The sequence below is a fragment of the Colossoma macropomum genome, unplaced genomic scaffold (assembly GCF_904425465.1).
Source record: "Colossoma macropomum unplaced genomic scaffold, Colossoma_macropomum, whole genome shotgun sequence".
NCBI classification, from domain to species: domain Eukaryota; kingdom Metazoa; phylum Chordata; class Actinopteri; order Characiformes; family Serrasalmidae; genus Colossoma; species Colossoma macropomum.
This window is the reverse complement of record NW_023494794.1, coordinates 29,915,963-29,937,331: the sequence shown is the minus strand read 5'-3', so window position 1 is coordinate 29,937,331 and position 21,369 is coordinate 29,915,963. Positions and strand designations below refer to the sequence as shown.

Here is a 21,369-nt window from a genome sequence, read left to right as displayed (position 1 = left end):
TATTATCAGTTATATACATGTGTGTTTGTATGTCTTTGTGAACGTATGAAGAACAGCAGGGGCGCTGTGTGTTTGTTTGTATGTATTATTAACAGCAGGGGCGCTGTGCTCTCTCTCTCTCTCTCTCTCTCTCTCTCTCTCTCTCTCTCTCTCTCTCTCTCTCTCTCTCTCTCTCTCTCTCTCTCCCCCTCCCCCTCCCCCTCCCTCCCTCTAGTGCTCTAGTGTAGGCAGTAGTCTGCTCACTCCGGCCGCCTAGTATTAGTATGAGGAAGATGCTCTCTCTGATATCCAGCGCTCTGAGGCTCAGCGCCGGCAGGACTGTACGTACCACACTGCTAATCCCGCTTAATGACTGATAATCTGGGGTTGTTTATTCTAGTACTGAGGGTTTAATCTAACTCTGCGTTATAAAGGAGCTCTTCTGCTCGGTTAGCAGCTCAGAGAGACCCAGCCGGGCCGAGTTGACCTTGTAGAGACACAGAGAGAGTCACAGATTTACTCCTGAGTTTTAGTGAATATCTTGATCTTCAGGCTGAATGTCGCACTGTTTCAGTTAACTGGAGAATAATCGGTTAGTTTTAGCTGAGCTGCTCCGTTTTCAGTGTAAATGCAGGACAAGGCTTTATATGTTAGTCTGGGTAGCCGGTTAGCTTAGCCGGGCAGGCGAGCTAACAGGCTAACCCATCACATACACTGTGACAGCGAGCTAACAGGCTAACCCATCACATACACTGTGACAGCGAGCTAACAGGCTAACCCATCACATACACTGTGACAGCGAGCTAACGGGCTAACCCAACACATACACTGAGACAGGTAGCTAACGGGCTAACCCAACACATACACTGTGACAGCGAGATAACAGGCTAACCCATCACATACACTGTGACAGCGAGCTAACGGGCTAACCCAACACATACACTGAGACAGGTAGCTAACGGGCTAACCCAACACATACACTGTGACAGCGAGCTAACGGGCTAACCCAACACATACACTGTGACAGGTAGCTAACGGGCTAACCCAACACATACACTGTGACAGCGAGATAACAGGCTAACCCATCACATACACTGTGACAGCGAGCTAACAGGCTAACCCAACACATACACTGAGACAGGTAGCTAACGGGCTAACCCAACACATACACTGTGACAGCGAGATAACAGGCTAACCCATCACATACACTGTGACAGCGAGCTAACGGGCTAACCCAACACATACACTGAGACAGGTAGCTAACGGGCTAACCCAACACATACACTGTGACAGCGAGATAACAGGCTAACCCATCACATACACTGTGACAGCGAGCTAACGGGCTAACCCAACACATACACTGTGACAGGTCGCTAACGGGCTAACCCAACACATACACTGTGACAGCGAGATAACAGGCTAACCCATCACATACACTGTGACAGCGAGCTAACAGGCTAACCCAACACATACACTGTGACAGGTAGCTAACGGGCTAACCCAACACATACACTGTGACAGCGAGCTAACGGGCTAACCCAACACATACACCTAGACAGGTAGCTAACGGGCTAACCCAACACATACACTGTGACAGGTAGCTAACAGGCTAACCCAGCACATACACTGAGATAGGTAGCTAACGGGCTAACCCATCACATACACTGTGACAGCGAGCTCCATCTGCTAACTCCTCACTAGTCCAGCAGTGTCCAGGTGAAGGTGACCTCAGGGAACCTGCTGAACAGTTCCAACCTGTACAAATCAGAGTTGCACAATATATTAAGTTAGAAAGTCCAGTTCTTTTGCAATACTGCAATGAGGCAAACAGTCCAGTGTGACCACTTCCAAAGCTTTTCAGTGCAAAATTTCTGCATATTTCACTGGTTAAGATGTAAACAGAGTGGTTCAGAGTGGTTTGGTGTGAAGCGCTCTGTTATAGAGATAGTTACTGAGTCAGAGCTGTTCACAGTGGTGGTGATAGGAACCAGACGTCCACCTCTAAAAGCTCCCTCACAGAAAGTTCTTACATGAAATGTTTTATGATAGTTTTGAGAAGATTTTGCCCTCATCCATTCATGGTGGAGGGATACATAACGTGAGGCAAAATAGTCCCCAAAAATGTCTTTTTGTAAGTGAGATGTGAGCAGCTTAGATGTGACTGATATTTGTAACCAACATTTGATGTCATATTTATTGAACGCCACAAGAGAAAAATGTTTAGGTTATAATTTCTCTCTATATATTTCTATTTTGACTGTGACAATACAGATGAACGTCCCAGCCGAGACCCAATTAGGAACCTTTTGTTGTTGAGAGTCTCAAGGCGCGTTTAACTGCCCTGCTTGTTTGTCAGTGTGAATAAACGGACAGTGTTGACTGTTTTTAAACTTCTGTGATCGTATCATTCAGTTTCGAACACCGCAATGCTGCACTTGGTACCAAAATCAAAGTTCTGGTATCGTGACGACCCTAAAATGAACCAGCCGTGTTAAACACAGGACTGGATGCTAGTTCGGTGATTGTTTGGGTGATGTGGGCCGGGCAGTGCTCACCGAATCTGAGCCAAAATCTTATTATTATTACTTCAGATTTAGTTTAATGTCTCAGGATGGAGATGAACGACTGTCCATGTTTGGCTTTCGGGCTGGAGGTGGGACTGACCATTAGTGCTGGACAGGACGGGTCACTTCATACTGATAATTATACTCTCTTTCTCTCTCTCTCTCTCTCACTGGCTGTCTATAAGGGAGCCGAACTGGTTAATGAGGTAAGACTGTAGTTCACCTGGGTCCAAAGGGGAACTCCATCCACTTTCCAAAATGTTCTGCATAATTAAATGTTTAAGATGTAATCAGAGCGGTTCAGAGTGGTTTGGTGTGAAACGCTTCGTTCTAGAGAAACGTACCGAGTCAGAACTGTTCACAGTGGTGGTGATAGGAACCAGAGGTCCCCCTCTAAAAGCTCCCTCACAGAAAGTTACTACATGAAATGGTTGTGAATTCACTGCCTGATGACTGAGACACTGTTTTATGATAGTTTAGAGAACTTAAACTCCATTCATGGTGGAGGGATACATGCAGGGCGCTGTGAGGCAAAATAGTCCCCAAAGAAAACTTATTATTTCAGATTTTCCACTATTTTCCATCATCAACATTCATATAAACTCAGAAGACTCGTGTAGGTTCACTGGTGGTTCTGGATAGTAAATAAAATGTCTATATTTGTGTTGTAGTCATGGCGACCCCTGGTTCCCATCACCACCACTGTAAAGACATCTGAACCATTTCACACCAAAACACTCTGAATCACTCAATTATGGTTAAATTATGGAGAAATTTTGAATATCTGTGGAGTTCCCCTTTAAATCTGGTGTGTTGACATGGTCACTTTTCTTTTAACCCTCCATCGTATTGGAGACAGTCATTACCTTTGCTCTGCTTGCTTTGGCCGCTTTTCTAATTTTGGTTTTATCTTATATTTTTTATCCCATCCCAGCTTCTGTTCTGCTGACCTGTTGTGTGATGGCCTAATATATTTTTTCCTTTGTAGCTTCTACCTGCTGCTGTTGATCAGAGCCATTAAAGGGCCCATAGCCTACATTTTTCTGTATTTTTCCACCTGAGGTATAACATTTGTGTAGTTTAATGTCCTGAAAACAGTCATAATTCATTATTACTTGATCTTCTTTCAACCTCCTTTTATTTTTTAGATATAAACACACAGTGAGCTCTGTTTTTCTTTTGTAATAAATTTTTATTTTAATTGCTGTTAATCAAGCAGCTCTTTATTACAATCATATAGAAGGAAATCAGATCCTGCTGGTTCATCCATCCCCTTTTTCTGTACACACATTTCTAAAAGTGTATTAAATCAGATTTAATTAAAAGAATGACTGAAACAATGTTGGCCTTCATGTCTTTATGTGTAATGAGTAGATGTTTTAACTAAGCTGTGGTCAGTTCTGATGTACCTCTGTCATGTAGTTGAAGGTACTGAACTGTCTCTGGGTCAGTTCCCCTCCTGTGAACTTTTATGCCTGATTGGTGTATAAATGTATTGGTTTTTGTGACGTCACAAAAACAGAGTTGAAAGCATCTGTTTGTGCAGTTTAGTCTCCATGTATGCACTGAATAGTGAACAGACCAGTTTGAAGCTTTAACAGTGTTTACATTCTACTCTTAACTCTAAACAAAAAAAAAAGAAAAAGTGAGGAGAACTCAGTTTTCCCTCATACGGGCTCTTTAACTGCTCTTAACAGACCCTCATGTTTGTGCACGCTCTGTCTGCTGGGTGTTCTGTGAACATTATTCATCTGGAGAGAACCTGGAATTCTGTGGAAAGATGCTGTAGAGCCGGTCGGAGTTGATGAGCCGCTCTGTGGATTTAAGTGTAGAGTCTGTTTACTTCACTGGAAAATTCACAGGGAAACGAAAGCGAAGCTGATATGATTGATAAGGTGATTATTTGTGTTTTTATTCTGGGGCTGCCAGTCAGGAAAGGCGTGCGTTTGACTGACGTGTTGGCTGTAGGTGTCGTAGCTGTTCTGCTCAGTCATGAGGCCTCAGTTTGTGTCTCCTGAACACTGATTATTGGTGATGTATCGACACCTTTTCTTTCAGAGTACTGAAATGACCCTCATGAGCTCATCCTACTCAGTAACGTCACGTGAATGAATCACGTTCATCATCAGCACAAACTAACGAGCAGAACGAGCTCCGCTGAGAAGATAATTAACTCTGATCAGCTCTCAGCTTCATTATTAGAGCGAGACGAAGGAGAAAAAGGTGAGATGAGCTGCTTTTCCATCATTTACAGGCTTTAACTTCTGTTCGGCGCTGTTGCCATGGTAACGCTGAATGATGGTCACGCGCAGTGGAAAAAAAGCGCATGAATTCCGATCTGAGCGTCACATTAAGGTTGCATGACCACGAATCGGATACGTATCCGATCTAGGACCACATATGAAAGTAGCTCAGGTCGGATTTGAAAAGATCAGATTTGTGTCCACACAGCCCTGAAAACATCAGCTCTGAGTCACAACATAAAAAATATGTATTGTTTTGATGTGGAAGCATTGCGTCTGAATATTTCGCATTTTTGTGTCATTTATTTGTGTTGCGTTTGTGTAACGGTCTTTATACTTTGACCGGGAATTTAACCTGCTTCAGATCCGACAGACGTGCTAAACTGGAAATATAAACAAAGCGCCTATTTAGAAAAATCAGATTTTGGTACATCACTGATTATAGTGACCGCTGTATTGTTGGTTGTTTTTGTCTGCAGTCGTCGGCAGTCCAGCAGCTCCTGGCAGCGCAGCGCGAATATGTGGACATGACCTTTGACCCTGACCCCCCACTGCACCCTAAACCACACCCCACACCTCTCTCGGACACACACAGGGTCAGCAAGGACCCTCCGTCAGGGACGTTGGCGCCTTCACTAACTGTAAATCTAGTCAGCACGAATGAAGCTACAGAGCAAAAAAGGCCTGTAGAGCCAAAGCTGGACTGGACTGAGACTCTGAGGTCAGAATGTTCTCGTATGGACAAACCTGTGGTCACAGGTCTACCAGCTAATGGAAGTACATCGGTTGGACCTGGAGTGATATTAGATGTGTCAACAAAGGATGAGACGCTAACAGGTCTAGCGAATGCAGAACTGTTAATTAGTCATCCACGAGATGGCGCTGCGGTAGCTGTAGTTCAGCAGAAGGCCTTGAGAGAGTCCGCAATAACAGAACTGTTAGTTAGCAGTGATGTTTTGGACATGCCTTTGCCTGTAGATGGCGTCACTAGCCAGAAGTCTCCAGACAGAACTGTATTCGATACTGCCCAAACCCCTGCACCCCCCTCAGCTGAGCTGACCCCTCCACTGACCCCCAGCCCGACGGTCAGGAGCGGCCAGAATGCTGATTTAACGCACCATCCAGAGAACGTCCACAGCCAGGCTGGACACACTGCCGTCCCAGAGCCACAGCCTGCTGTGAGTAACGGCAGAACCTGTTATTACTTCTGTCTCTCACTCGTCTGGCTATAGAGCTGTAATGACCAGTTAGTCAACAACGTCAATTATGGGCAAAACGTTGATTACTTGAAAATAAATGTGCTTTATAATGTTCATATGATCCACACAGTCACTCTGACAGACTGTAATACACTACAGGAAGTGTAGGGGGCGATATGGCTTCTACTGTTTCATTTAAAAAGCTCTATAATGTTCATATGATCCACACAGTCACTCTGACAGACTGTAATACACTACAGGAAGTGTAGGGGGCGATATGGCTTCTACAGTTTCATTTAAAAAGCTCTATAATGTTCATATGATCCACACAGTCACTCTGACAGACTGTAATACACTACAGGAAGTGTAGGGGGCGATATGGCTTCTACTGTTTCATTTAAAAAGCGCTCTGTAACTGTTGTTTCTAAGTAAATAACGCATCTGTGTTGTTGGCTCAAATCATTGCAGCTCTACACTGTGTTTCCCCCAAACCCGTCTTACTGACCGAAGCATGACCCACCCCCTTCACAACACCCCTGAACTTTTCCCAGAATGCCTGGCTGTGCTGTCTGACACTGCTGCCTGCTGTTGCTCTGAAGGACTCGTCCTGTTCACTGTAGAATGTTTGAAGTGTTATAAGGAGCAGCTGAAGCTTTTTCCGTATTTCAGTGAAGCTGAACCAACCAGGGACCTCGTCAGGAGCTCAGCCTGATTGATCGGGAGCTCAGTCCTGGTTGCCCCGAAGCTCGTCCCTTCCCTGGTTGGTCAGGACCTCCTCCCTGGTTGGTCAGGACCTCGTCCATTATTGCTGGGAAGACTGTGCCTGATTGATCAGAATGTTATCCCTGATTGGTCGGAAGCTCGTCCCTGATTGGTCGGAAGCTCGTCCTTGATTGCTCGGAAGCTCGTCCCTGATTGGTCGGAAGCTCAGCCTTGATTGGTCAGGAACTCAGCCTTGATTGGTCAGGAACTCAGCCTTGATTGGTCAGGAACTCAGCCTGATTGATCGGGAGCTCAGTCCTGGTTGCCCCGAAGCTCGTCCCTTCCCTGGTTGGTCAGGACCTCATCCCTGGTTGGTCAGGACCTCGTCCCTAATTGCTGGGAAGGTTGTGCCTGATTGATCAGAATGTTATCTCTATTTGGTCGGAAGCTTGTCCCTGATTGGTCAGAAGTTCATCCCTGATTGGTCGGAAGCTCGTCCCTGATTGGTCGGAAGCTCGCCCCTGATTGGTCCGAGAGCTGTTTATGATATAGCATTCTGAACGTATGTGGCGATGGGGCCAGTTAGTCGTGGTGATGTAGCCTGTACAAAGTGATACAGCGTCAGGGGGCAGTCCAGGTTTCTATCCATCATGTTTACAGTTAGCTGGGTAACCAAGAAATCCTGCTTCGTGAGAGAGAACCCTGATCATTTGCGGTTCTGATGTGTTTGCTGCTCTCTTGTGCTCCGTGTAGATGATGGAAAAGTGTATGTGTGATCTTTAGATCTAGGACAGCATCTTTCTCCAAAGCTCAGATTAAAACCTTCTGCTCAGATCAAAACTATCACTCTCCTTCTTGTCCCTGATGTCTGTTGTTTATTGTTTATTTTTGTGTACTGCCTTGTTTAATGGTTTGAGTTGCTGCTGTTGTTCTTCTCTGTTTTGCATTTGTAAAGTTACCATAGTTAAGAGAAAAGTACTGTATACATCACATACAAATATTTTGATTTAATATTATTATTTTTTTTTATTTTACCTTCTCCACTTCCCCTGGGCTTGTAGAGGCGCTGCTGACCTGCTGCTGGACGAGGGCTTTCTGTTATTTTTTAAGGGTGGGAAAAATAATTGGTTCTTGGATGCATCGCAGTTCTCTCTTGAAACATTTTGAGTTGATTCACAAAATGTCAATCAGATTTTTATACAGTCTTTGGGTCTCGAATCCAAAGTAAACAGAGTCAGAGACTGTATATTGTGTTTGTATATAAAATAAAAGGCTTGAAAACACATTAACACCACTGAATGACAGTTACAGGACAAATCATAATGTAGACTAATCGAGTCAAAAATTGAGATGCATGGAGAATCTTTTACAATCGTGGCACCTGAAATCAAATCATGAGGTGCCCACAGATTCCCACCTTAATTAAGTTTTATTTAGAAAGATTATATTGCAGGTTGCTTGTGGATGAGTGTACTGTGTTTAATGTTTATGCTAATCTGTTGTTTTGTTTGTTTTTCAGGGCAGTAGAGTTGTGGTGTCTGCGAGAACATATGCAGACTTCACCCCTCAGGCCAGCTTCGACATAAAGGTGAGAATTTAAAGGAACAGTTTGGTGAAATATCAAATTTATGCAATCTCACACTTAGACCAGATGTAGTCAGGCCAAGATATGTTAGTGTCAAAGTTTAATTTCTTACTTTAGTGCTGGAGCTACAAGCCCAATGCAGCTAACAGACACTAGGATTCAATAGTCACCCAAATTTTTTTCTGTAAGTACATCCATAAAACGCTCAGGGGTTGCAAAATGTTAAGAAGAGCCATTTTGTCCTTTCAACTAAAATCAAACCACGTTGGGAGCCACAACACTTTATGTACATTCTATTGAAATAGCATTTTACCATCTTGGCTGTAAATATAAATATAAACACAAACACAGACTTACTTTGCTCTGCTTTAAGCTTCAGCTCAACTATATCCACTTTTCTCGCATCTCCAGCAGGAAACTTTTCCTCAAAAGTAGAACAGTTTCTTGTAAAATGTCTCTCAACATTTGACTTTTTACGAGGCTGAAGTCGCTTCTGATTTGCAAGCTTCTTGTTTAAATTTTCCCGTTCCACCTTAAATGGTAACTGAGGCGCCATAATGTAACTGCTGCACCATTTAAGGTGGAACGGGAAAAACCTAACAACACCCTAGCAACACTATAGCGACCTCATTGTCTCTCTGTGTTACTTTTATTTACTTTCAAAGAAATGTGACCTGCATAAGCTGGAGGAAGGACCCCCGGTGCAGGCGGTCCTGACGCGAGAGGAGGGGCTTCAGTACTACCGCACCATGCAGACCATGAGGCGCATGGAGCTGAAGGCAGATCAGCTCTACAAACAGAAGATCATCAGAGGATTCTGTCACCTGTATGACGGACAGGTGAGAACAGATCACTGCGATCGTGTGTCCTTTTCTTTGATTTAAAGGCTCCGTATCATGAAACGCTGAATCTCCCTCACTTTTTAAAATAAAAGAAGTTTGATTTTAGTATGTTAATAATAATTACAGTTTCAAATCCTATCATTCGCCCCTCGGTACATGCAGTCCATAGTAGGGGTTGCATGGACTAGTCAGCTAGTCTTATTGACTTTACTGCTCGGCGGTGACACTTTAAGCTTGATGTCGACGAGTCACTGATCTTGTGATTATGGATGCCTCAGAGAAGACAGCAGGTGAGGAGGCTGGTGATTTCATGGTCTGTATCTCTGGTTTCCTAAAGCCTAGCAATGAGATCCAGGGCTCTTTGGAAAGAGCACACGCTCTACTGACCTGTGGATTTTGGCTTCGTTCTACCATTTCTCTGTTGTTCTACAGAGCTTCAAAGATCAGACATTGAACATCTTATCTCTGGTTTCCTAAAGACTACAGTTAAAAGTCCTGTGTGGTTGGAGAGGGAGCATAACTGTAATACTGTAGTACAGTTTGAAGTCGGATACACTTCTTTTGGTCAAGTTACGGCTCTCTAAGTTTCTCTGGCTCTCCGGACCTCCACCACAGACGAGCATCTTGGCAAGGCTGCCTAGGGTGTGCCTAAGTAGGATACAAATTTGCGATACTTTAGGGTCCGTATCTCGGTTCCCTGACGGCTAGCAATGTGATCCAGGGCTTGCTGGAAAGGGCACATCATGCTCTACTGACCTGTGGAGTTTGGCTTAGTCCTGGACTTTTAAAGCCGCTTGTTGTAGATCATTCCCTTCTCCTGTGATTTAATTCATGACATCATCAGCGATTAGTCAACATCGACTCGACTTTCATGACATAACTGTCGACTTTAAAAATCTGGATCGTACAACCTCTAATCCATAGATGTAAACTAAACTGACTACTTTGAATCCATTGTTTTTATGACCTCACAAAAACTAGTATCCATTCACGTTGAAGCTACGAAGACCATTTCTACCAAGACTGCTTTTTGAATGAGAACAGGGCTCATTTACGCATTTCAGTCTCAAAAGCACAGCCTGTTCAATTGCAAGGCATAAAGAGAGTTCGCAAAACCCAAGACCTTAATGGACAAACATAAATGACGAAAATTGAAGTATATGGTCTTCTTCACAGATACAGGTTGATTGTGTTTCCCTGTGTTATATCAGGAAGCGTGTGCAGTGGGTATTGAGTCTGGGATCAATCGGACTGATCACCTGATCACGGCGTACAGAGCGCACGGATACACTCTGACCAGAGGGGGCACCGTCCGCGAGATCATGGCTGAGCTCACAGGTCAGAAACCACATAAGCGAGGGACCCTGAACAGCTACACACGGTATGAGACGAGGGAGTGATGATACAGCCATGCAGTTAGCACCATGCTATTTGGTGGAGTATAAGCTGGCACGAATGCTTTGAATATTTGGGTATTTGTACGTTGATTAAAAATACACTTAAGGCTGCAAAGCATTACACACACTTTACGTCAGTGAGGATTAAAACACAATAAAACCCTAAAGCTGATTTCCTTTGTGGTCCTCTTCACATAAAACACACAAACAAATAAGCAGAAAACAGTACAATACACACCAAGATGACAGACAACAGGGTGGCTTTCCTGATTAAATCATTTGTTAGTTAGTCTTTAAACATAATAAAACACAATAAGAACTAAAACTCTGCTTGCTTGCATATAACATATAGGCATCCTTTTAAACCCGGTTAAAAAAATCTTTCAGATGGGCTGCATTTGACGTCTATAGGAAGTTTGTTCCAAAGCTAAATGCTGAATAATAATAATAATAATAATAATAATAATAATAATGATAATAATAATAATATTAAATCTACAACTAGTTTTTTTCAGTGTTTTACAAGCTGCACTAAATCTAATCAAACTGGTCTAATTATACTCACTTTATAATGAAACGTAGTCAATCAGTGTTTTTAATTATTGACAATAGGGCTGAAAGATTAATCACTTTATATCAAAATCAAATTTTTTTTAATTGCAAGAGCTGTTTTTATTATAGTCTTTTAGCCTGTAGAACCATGAACATTCAAAGAACGCTTTGCATGAATAAATAGTCCTTTGCATGGTGAAATGGTTCTTTAGATTGATGGAGAATGTGCTGTATTTGGTTCTGCATAGAACCTTGTTGAAAATGGTTCTATATAGCACCAGAAAGCGTTCTTCTATTATTAGTATGTCAAGCTTATAACAATTGAAGAGCCCTTTTTGGTGCTGAATAGAACCACATACAGCACATTCTCCATCAATCTGAAGAACTATTTCACCATGCAAAGAACCACTTAAGCATGCAATGGGTTCTTTGGGTGTTCATGGTTCTATATAGAACCATTGTCTTTACTAAAGTACCCTTAAAGAACCATTTTAAGTGTGATTGTTGATACATTGCACGTTTTAAGTAGGGAAATGTAACCTGATCACATGGAGCTTGTGAACTGCTTTTAGAGGAAATCGACAAATCAGAAGCAGCCAAACGTCCCTGTGCTGTGACATCACAACCGCAATTAACTGGCAGGCTGGTGCTCTGTGTAAGACTTTCATGCCTCCAGCCAAAAAAAGTATGCGCTGGTCTTCTCAGCCCAAAAAAAGGCCCCTTCATCAGTTTATAGAAAACATTCATAATTTAAATCAACGCAAAAATCACAATAAGATATTTTGGCAGAATCGTTCAGCCCTAACTGACAGTATCCACGATGTGCTCAGAAAAGCATATTGTGACGTAATTTATCACGATAACGATAAAATATCGTCATATTGCCCAGCCCGGCTTTCATCAGCGAAGACCTTAAAAATTGTCAGTAATGGTTAAAATCAGAAAGAATATTAAAAATAAATAACTCAAAGCTGGTTTATCTGCCTCAGGCTGCCCCTGCGTGTGTCTGATCAGAGTTTATTGTGTAATTTCTGATCCATCAGGCCGTCGTGGTGGCATCGCTAAAGGAAAGGGAGGCTCTATGCACATGTACGCCAAAAACTTCTACGGAGGAAACGGGATCGTTGGAGCTCAGGTGAGCCAAGGTTTCTTTCAGCTTTCTGTACGTCAGCATGTTTATCGTCTCGGGTCTGCTGACCGATTATGAAACCGATTTCCGATAACCGATGATATCAGCCGCTTCAAAGACTTGGATTTATTTAGATTAATATTTTATATGCTAATAGTTTAGCTAATCAGTGCTTTCCGGCTGATACGATTGTCAGTGTTTATGCTCCTTAAATCAAGTAAACAGCAGAAATGGACAGTCTAAAATATTATAAGTATTATAAATATTAAATATTGTATTGAGCTACCCAGAATTCTTTGTGTAGTAATGGTGTCCATTGGTTCCCTCATATTTTTATAATTTTTTCCTTTATCTTCAGAAACATTTCTGGGTGAATTTTCTAAACATTTTACGTTGTTTCGGTATTCATAATGATGTTTTGTCTTATTTTTGTGCGATAATTCAGGTAATTCAACTCAGATTATTAGCGAAAACATGGCTAACTATTAGCATGTTTTCAGAGATATTATCGCCTACATCGATAAAACTGCGGATCATTGATATCAATCCGATATAATCTGCCTACAAACATAAGTCAGGTCCCAGTATCTAATGCTTTTGTTTTGGCTCTCATGTTTTTAAACTACATTTCCCAGGTGCCTCTTGGAGCAGGTGTAGCACTTGCCTGCAAGTACCAGGGCAAAAACGAGCTGTGCGTCTGTCTCTATGGTGACGGAGCAGCCAATCAGGTGAGCCAGTCAGTTCTGTTCACTTCAGCTTTATTACGCAGCTTAATGATGCTCATTAGATTCACTGGTACATCTAATAAGCGCAGTTCATCACTCTCAACTTTCAATAATCGTCTTGGCCTTGAATATTCTTTCTTAAATATTCCAGCCTCTTTATCTGATTTCTTAATCAGATTTCTAGATAAGAGTGTGGTGTTTACATGACCACTTGAGTAATCGGATAACTGCAGAAATCCAATTATGATCAGATTATTGAGTGCATGTATGTGTACTCAGTGTTTATATTAAACCTCCAGCAAAATTTGACTGACACATAAAAAAAGAAGGTTTTTATTCACTTTACTGCTGGATCTGCATCCAGGGAACCTGGAACAGATGATCGGGCTTCGCAGCTCAGTTTAGCTTTCGCTTGGTGGTTAGTTTTCTCCAACACGAACACAGAGAGACCGAACACAGTTTAGTTAAAGCTGTGTGGGCGGGACAAACCACATCAGCCTTCTGATTGGTCAGGACGCTGCTTATGTATGCGTGACCCAAGATCAAGACCACTCGGTTTAATTACTCACAGAGAAAATATGGATTTAGGCTCCCTGAGGCCTGAAATAATATGCTAATAAACATGTATGGGGGGGAGTGACCTTTAGTTCTTAACAGTTTTGGTTTCTGTTATTTGTCTTTCTTATTTTGTATCAGTTCTTTTAATGTTTATGTTATAAAATATTAGTAATAATCATCATTATCATCGGCATTTTCGCCGAGTACCAATTAATATCAGCCTCGGTATCGGACGATATTAGTTGGTACTTAGTATATCAGTTGGGCTGTACTCAATAGTGTGTTCAATATTAGCTGATTAGTCTATTAGTTGATAGTATTAATTGATCTCTCTCTCTCTCTCTCTCTCTCTCTCTCTCTCTCTCTCTCTCTCTCTCTCTCTCTCTCTCTGCAGGGTCAGATATTTGAGACCTATAACATGGCGTCTCTGTGGAAGCTGCCCTGTATCTTCATCTGTGAGAATAACAGGTACGGGATGGGCACGTCTGTGGAGAGAGCAGCCGCCAGCACTGACTACTATAAACGTGGAGACTTTATACCAGGACTGAGGGTACGACACTCACCCTTTAACCACACTGTCACTTCTGGAGTTGGTCAGATTTTAATACAGTGTCAGAAACCACATCTATTGGTTTCTGACACTGTGTAACTCACTGTCATCTACAAACATGGACTAAAGTACGGACGCAGTTCAGTCTTCAAGATGCTGCTGCTGTTTTTAGCTCTGTGATGTACTTCACTCCATTTTTAAAGAAAATATGTCATACAGTGTATGTTTAGAGTGAGTGGAAAACAGTTTGGCAAGTTTTGAGTTTTGGTGCTTAATATGCACTAAATTCAGAGTAGATTACATACGGAATAATTCATAAATGCTGAACAATTCAAAGTCGATACTGAATAATTCATAGCAAATACTGAATAACTCACATGATACTGGATAATTCACGAGGGACTGAATAATTCACTTGATGCTGAATAATTCATAGTAGATACTGAATAATTAATAGTAGATACTGAATAATTTACATGAGATACTGAATAATTCATAGTAGATACTGAATAATTCACAGTAGATACTGAATATTTCACTTGATACTGAATAATTCATAACAGATACTGTATTATTTATATTAAATGCTGAATGATTCCGTCTGTTTTCAGGTGGACGGGATGGACGTCCTGTGTGTGAGAGAAGCCACCAAATTTGCCGCAGATCACTGCAGGTCTGGAAAGGTAAACTGGGATCTTGCACACCTGCTAATAATAACTAATCCAGCGCCTCCAGACGAACAGCATTTTATTATGCAGAACCAGTTTGAGGTGCTTCAGTTATGTGAGGTATTTGTTGATGCTTCATGTTGATATAATGTTATGAATGAATTGCAGGGCCCGATTCTCATGGAGCTCCAGACTTACCGTTACCATGGACACAGCATGAGTGACCCTGGCATCAGGTAACCACCATCATCATCATCATCATCATTATCTCTACTAAGGCTAATTTTCATTATCGTAACAGAGAAGAATCAGTGGGTGTTTTATAACTGAGGTCCCATTATAACATTTATTTACCAGAATTCTTTTTTAAAATCTCTCTTTATAGTTTTCTTTAATTAAACAGGCTGTTTTTGTTACTGTGGCTTTAAGACTGATATATGTAAATGAGCTTTGTTCTGATTAGCTGCTTTAAAATGTGTGTTTTGGAAGTCGTCAGCTTCACTATTTCCGTCTCAGAAACAGATTTTATGCATTTAAGTATGTATATAAAAAAAGTCGTTAAGGTTGTTATGAACACTCATTCGCTCAGGTGGGTCTGAACTGCAGACTGGAGCTGTAAATGTGGACAGCAGTGCTTTGAGGTTCTGATGTTTTTGTTACTGTTGCTGCTTTTGCCCTGACAATTCACTTAAACCCCCCCCAATGCACTTAAACCCCCCCCCCACACCTCCTGCCTTAGTGACAGTGCTCGACCTTTGCCCTCTTGACCCCGCTGTGTTTCCGTAGTTACCGCACGCGTGAGGAGATCCAGGAGGTGCGCAGTAAGAGTGACCCCATCTCCATGCTGAAGGACCGCATGCTCAACAACAACATGGCCAGCGTGGAGGAGCTGAAGGTGAGATTAGCCTGACGCTCGTCTTTCCTCTTCTCTCTTCTCTCAGTAATGAGTGTTAAAGTCATCAGTCCAGCTTTAGTTTCAGAGGCTTGAACTTTGAACACTTACTACTTCAGTGCACCAGGTGGCGCTGTGTGTCTTTAATTCTCCAGGTGTGAAAAGAAAATCTAGCCGTTCATTCACATCAACACAAACCAGCAGGACAGCTAGCAGAGTTAGCTAGAGTTAGCTGTTTTTATTAGCAGAGTTGGCTAACGTTAGCTATTTTCAGCTAGCAGAGTTAGCTAATAGTGGCTATTTTCAGTTAGCAGAGTTAACTAGTGTTAGCTGTATTTATTAGCAGAGTTGGCTAACGTTAGCTATTTTCAGTTAGCAGACTTAGCAAGTGTTAGCTGTTTTCAGTTAGCAGAGTTAGCGAGTGTTAGCTGTTTTCAGTTAGCAGAGTTAGCTAGTGTTAGCTCTTTTTATTAGCGGAGTTAGCTGATGTTAGCTATTTTCATATATATTCTTTTATATATTATTATTCTCTCTACATCTTTATACAAACAGTTCAGTGCAAAAGTTAGCACTCCCCTGGTCACACCTCCTCTACAGAGACGCCCTGCTGCACATTTTACTACACAGTTACTGTGTATTTGCTGAATTGAACACACTGGAGGAAAAATAAAACATAAAATGTAGCCTTGGCGAAAGTTATGGCACACATTTATGTTTTACAGTTGTCCAGTATGTTAAACTCAGCGACTAAATAGAATTTGTGCACTAAATTTAGCAGAAAAATGAGACAGCACAGCTTAGATTGACCAGGGCTGCACAGTCTTTTGCCTACGGCTGCGTGGTGGTCAGATTTCTGGCCGCTGGGAGATGAAGGTAAAGTTGAGGGTGTTGCTGAGTCTGACTCAGGTGTGTGTTTGTGCTGTTGTATGTTCTGCAGGAGATCGACGTCGAGGTGAGAAAGGAGATCGAAGATGCAGCTCAGTTTGCCACCACCGACCCTGAACCCCCTCTGGAGGATCTGTGCAACCACATCTTCTACAACGAGCCTCCCATGGAGGTGCGGGGCACGAATCCCTGGGCTAAACTGAAGTCCGTCAGCTAAAGACCTAAAAATATACCTCCTACAGACACCCCTTCTACCCCCCCTGACCCCCAGAACACCCCCATAGACTTTCTCTTAACCCCCCAAACCCACCAACTAACCTCTCCTTCAGAGAGATACTTCATGCAAAGATGCTAATAAATAACAGAAAAAATACCACATTACTGTTTATTGGGATTTAAATTGGACAATATATTAAAACATTTGGAGAACCCTTTATCTGACAGGGTCAGTGATTATTTGGTTTACCTTTGTTGGATCTATAGAACCACAGAAGCTCATGTGGAACATCTGTGATTGGCTGGAGGCTCATTTGCATATTGCAGCCTTCAGGTAAAGCATTGCACCATCGATTAGCAGACAGTACACTATGCAGCGCTGCTAATAATGATACTACACCTTAAAAAGATGGTTCTTCAAGGGTTCTTTAGTAAAGAAAATGGTTCTACATAGATCTATGAACACTCAAAGAACCCTTGAGTGATTAAAGGGATCCTTTGCATGGTGAAATAGTTCAGTTTATTGGGGAATGCGCTGTAGATGGTTCTATATAGCACCAGAAAGGGTTCTTCTATTTTTACGATGTGATGCTTGTTACAATAGAGGAACCCATTCTGGTCCTAGATACACCCATTTTCAAAAAGGTTCTATATAGAACCATCTACAGCATGTCTCTATCCATCTAAAGAACACTTTCACCATGCAAAGAACCCTTTAATCATGCAGAGGGTTCTTTGAGTGTTCATGGCTCTATATAGAACCATTTTCTTTGCTAAAGAACCTCTGAAGAACCATCTTTTTTAAGTGTGTAGCAGTTAGCATGCTAACTGATTCCTTTCATTCAAATTCAGCCACGTTAGCATTTTTGTAGTGAAGTATTTCCTTCACCACAGCCGTGCCGCTCGGCCCACGTTGGTGGCCGAAGGGTCAAATAAAGACTTTAGTCTCCAAAAACTGCCCTTTGATCTCCTCAGCGGAACGTCTCCCCGTTTAAACATGTTCCTCATGCCTTTTCACCAAGTGTGCTTCATGACCCGCCTTCAGTTCTGTCTCTCCTCACCTTCTTATTGTGATGTGTACAATCGGCCGACGAGGCTCCGCCCACCAACGTTTTCCTTCGTAGCTACTGTTTGCGAGATTAGCGTGGTTATGAGCCGTTAGCATGGTGGCTAATTCATCGTTGCCTGGTTGTTGTTGAGCTACGACACCAGAACAGTCCAACTCATGAACAGTGTAGCTGCCCAAGAGTGCGTTTACATGCACTTAATAATCCAATAACTGCAGAAAATCTGATTTTTTCAGTAATCTGATTAACACCGTTACATGTACTTGAGTAATCAGACAATGGGGAAACTCCAGGTCTACATCAATCAGACAGTAATCAGATTTCTGCTTTACAACAAGCCAATAAACTCACAGAAGAAGACGCGACGTAAACGTTTTTTTTTTAAACATCGAGCTGCTTTACCTGAAAATATGAACATAAATCATCTAGAAGACGAAGAATATTTAAATCCTTCATTTCGTCGAGGGTATTTGGTTTCAGTGTCGCTCCAAAAGAGTTTTGCTGCGTCCCGCGGCGATGCTGCTCGCTTATTTCCGGTACCGCCGTCTGTTTTCCTACATGCTCAGGCTGAGAAATCCGAAAGAAATCAGAGTAACAGGTTACAGCACTGAGAAATCTGATTACTGAGCTAAAATGCAGCCTCTTTATCAGATATCTCAATCGGATTTCTAGATCAGAGTATGGTGTTTACATGACCATTTGAATAATCTGATGACTGCAGATATCTGATTATGACCGGATTATTGAGTGCATGTAAACACACTCAGTATTCTGATGCTACGCTAACGAGCTAATTGAAGCTATGCTCATTGGAAAAAGTTAGCCGCCATGCTAACGTTAGCTTCATTACGCAGCAGACAAAAACGCCTTTCACAACCGCACAAAATAAACGAATAATTCACTGTGAATTTAGATATTTTAACAATAACCTAGCGACAGTAGCTATGCAAAAACACATTTGTGGGCGGGGCCTGGAGAGTTGTTTTGTTTTGCATGTTGTCTCTATTAAATAAGAGCCTAAAAGGGTTTTGAACCCAGTAATATTCATTTACCCCGTCGTCACGGTCTCTCGTTAAAAGAGTCGAACGACAGCAGATACTGTTTTTGATCAATTTGATTGAACCTTAGTTCTGAAACTCTCTCCGGGTGTGAATAGCGATGTACCAGTAGGTAATAATGTATCTGCTATTGGAAGTATGATGGAGTGATTGATTATTTATATGAATATTTAAAAAGGGATTTCATTTAAATCTGATACATTGCCAACAAACTTGTTGCCTATTAGACTGAATAAGTTACTGGGTGCATTTCTATAGATTTAAACACTAGGCTGGGTGGGAATTTTCTTTTTCAAGCGCACAGAACTCTGGGAAATGTAGTTTTGGTACAGTTAATCTGTGTATGCCCTGTTTCTCTCTCTCTCTCTCTCTCTCTCTTTTTCATAACTTTTTGTTTTTTAAGTGCTTTTATCTCAGAAAACTGAATGAATTTTGCCAAATCTGCAGTAAAGCTGTCGACTCTGTCTTTGGAGGAGGATGTTGGAGTGGAAATTTAAAACATGCTGGCAGTGAATGGGGTACAGGGGTCAAAAGGTCATGACCAGCATGTTGACCAGGTGGTCTTTATACAGTACAATTAAAATGATAAAAATACAGCCATGTGTTTACAGTCTCTGGCCTCTTATTTATCGCCGTTGTTTTCTTTTCTAGAACATGTTCTAGAGCTCAGTTGTAGAAGTGTGTAAGTTGCATAGATTTAGTGCTGTTATAAAGTCTGAGACCCCCTTCATCCATATCATTTCCAGTCAAAAATGATCAGTAAGTGTAAGTTGTTCATTTGTCAGCTTCAGGAAAGCATATACCTTAAGGGGAACACCACCATTTTTTTTTCAAAATTTCATTAAACAAATGCATAACTCCGTGTGTGAGATGTAAACAGAGAGATTCAGTGGTGGTGATAAGAACCAGCGGTCGCCATGACTGCAACACAAATATAGACATTTTTTTTACTATCCAGAACCACCAGTGAACCTACACGAGTCTTCTGAGTTTATATGGAATGTTGATGATGGAAAATAGTGGAAAATCTGAAATAATAAGTTTTCTTTGGGGACTATTTTGCCTCACAGCGCCCTGCATGTATCCCTCCACCATGAATGGAGTTTAAGTTCTCTAAACTATCATAAAACAGTGTCTCAGTCATCAGGCAGTGAATTCATAACCATTTCATGTAGGAACTTTCTGTGAGGGAGCTTTTAGAGGTGGACGTCTGGTTCCTATCACCACCACTGTGAACAGTTCTGACTCGGTAAGTTTCTCTAGAACGGAGCGTTTCACACTAAACCACTCGTAAGTGTGAGTGTGTATGTGTGTGTATATGTGTGAGTGTGTGTGTGTGTGTGTGTGCAGTTTCAGATCAGTCTGAGTGACTCTAGGAAACACAGGAATAAAGAACACGATAAACAGAATCAGTGACTCTCTCTCTCTCTCTCTCTCTCTCTCTCTCTCTCTATCTATCTATCTCTCTCCCTATCTCACTACCTCTCTCTCACTACCTCTCTCTACCTCTCTCACTACCTCTCTCTCTACCTGTGTGTGTGTGCGTTCGTGCGCGCGCTCTCTCAGCGGGGTGATTTTACTCTTTAGTCTGATTTACAGTTTCCCTACCTGAGTTTCAGCCATCGGAGCGCGACTGACCAATCACAGCGCGGCATTCCGCTCAGAGTTACGACTTCGTGACGTGTAACGCTGTACTGTTTTTCTGTTTTCCCCACCCGTTTTCCGGCAAGTCACGCCCATCCGGCGCTCTGATTGGCTGGTACCACATACTGACAGGCAGCTCTGCTTTCAGTCACTCTGAGTAATAATAATAATAATAATAATAATAATTATTATTATTATTATTATTATTATTATAGTTCTCAGGAAATACATTTATCTGTCACTTGAAAATATACTATTTACTCTAAAGGTATAGACTGAGGTTTTGGGCTCTACCCTAAAAATTTTAGACTAAAACCTCAGACTCTACCCTAGACACTACAACACAACACTACACAACACAACACTGCACAGCACTGCACAGCACTACACAACACTACACATTACTATAGAACCCTGCACAACACTTTACAACACTGCACAACACAACACTACACAACACAACACTGCACAGCACTGCACAGCACTACACAACACTACACATTACTACACAACACTGCACAACACTTTACAACACTGCACAACACAACACTACTAACACTACACCATAACACTATACTATACTACACAACACTACACATTACTATACAACACTACACATTACTATACAACACTATACAACACTGTACAACACTACACAACACTATAAAACACTATTCAACACTATACAACACTATTCAACACCTCACAACACCACACAACACTATTCGACACTATTCAACAACTATGCAATACTACATAACACTATACAACACTATAAAACACAATTTAACACTATACAACACTATAAAACACTATACAACACTGCACAACACTACACACTGCACAACACTACACAGCACAACACTATTCAACACTGTACAACACTGCACAGCAGTGCACAACACTGTACAACA

At 41.8% G+C, this 21,369-nt stretch overlaps 1 protein-coding gene across 2 annotated transcripts; it reads left to right on the top strand.

The window, feature by feature from the left end:
* Window positions 1-200: 200 nt before the first annotated feature.
* pdha1a (pyruvate dehydrogenase E1 subunit alpha 1a) lies at window positions 201-19,415 on the top strand. Of its 2 annotated transcripts, XM_036580812.1 has the most exons (12): window positions 209-320; window positions 2,729-2,749; window positions 8,207-8,275; window positions 8,938-9,111; window positions 10,326-10,452; window positions 12,107-12,198; window positions 12,828-12,920; window positions 13,870-14,025; window positions 14,637-14,708; window positions 14,862-14,929; window positions 15,480-15,588; window positions 16,523-19,415. In XM_036580812.1, the coding sequence occupies exons 1-12, from the start codon at window positions 264-266 to the stop codon at window positions 16,685-16,687; spliced, it is 1,203 nt and encodes a 400-aa protein (XP_036436705.1). In that variant the 5' UTR covers window positions 209-263; the 3' UTR covers window positions 16,688-19,415. The 2 variants fall into 2 exon arrangements, with proteins under 2 accessions (XP_036436706.1, XP_036436705.1); XM_036580813.1 differs by lacking the exon at window positions 2,729-2,749 and having other exon boundaries at window positions 201-320.
* The last annotated feature ends 1,954 nt before the right edge of the window (window positions 19,416-21,369 follow it).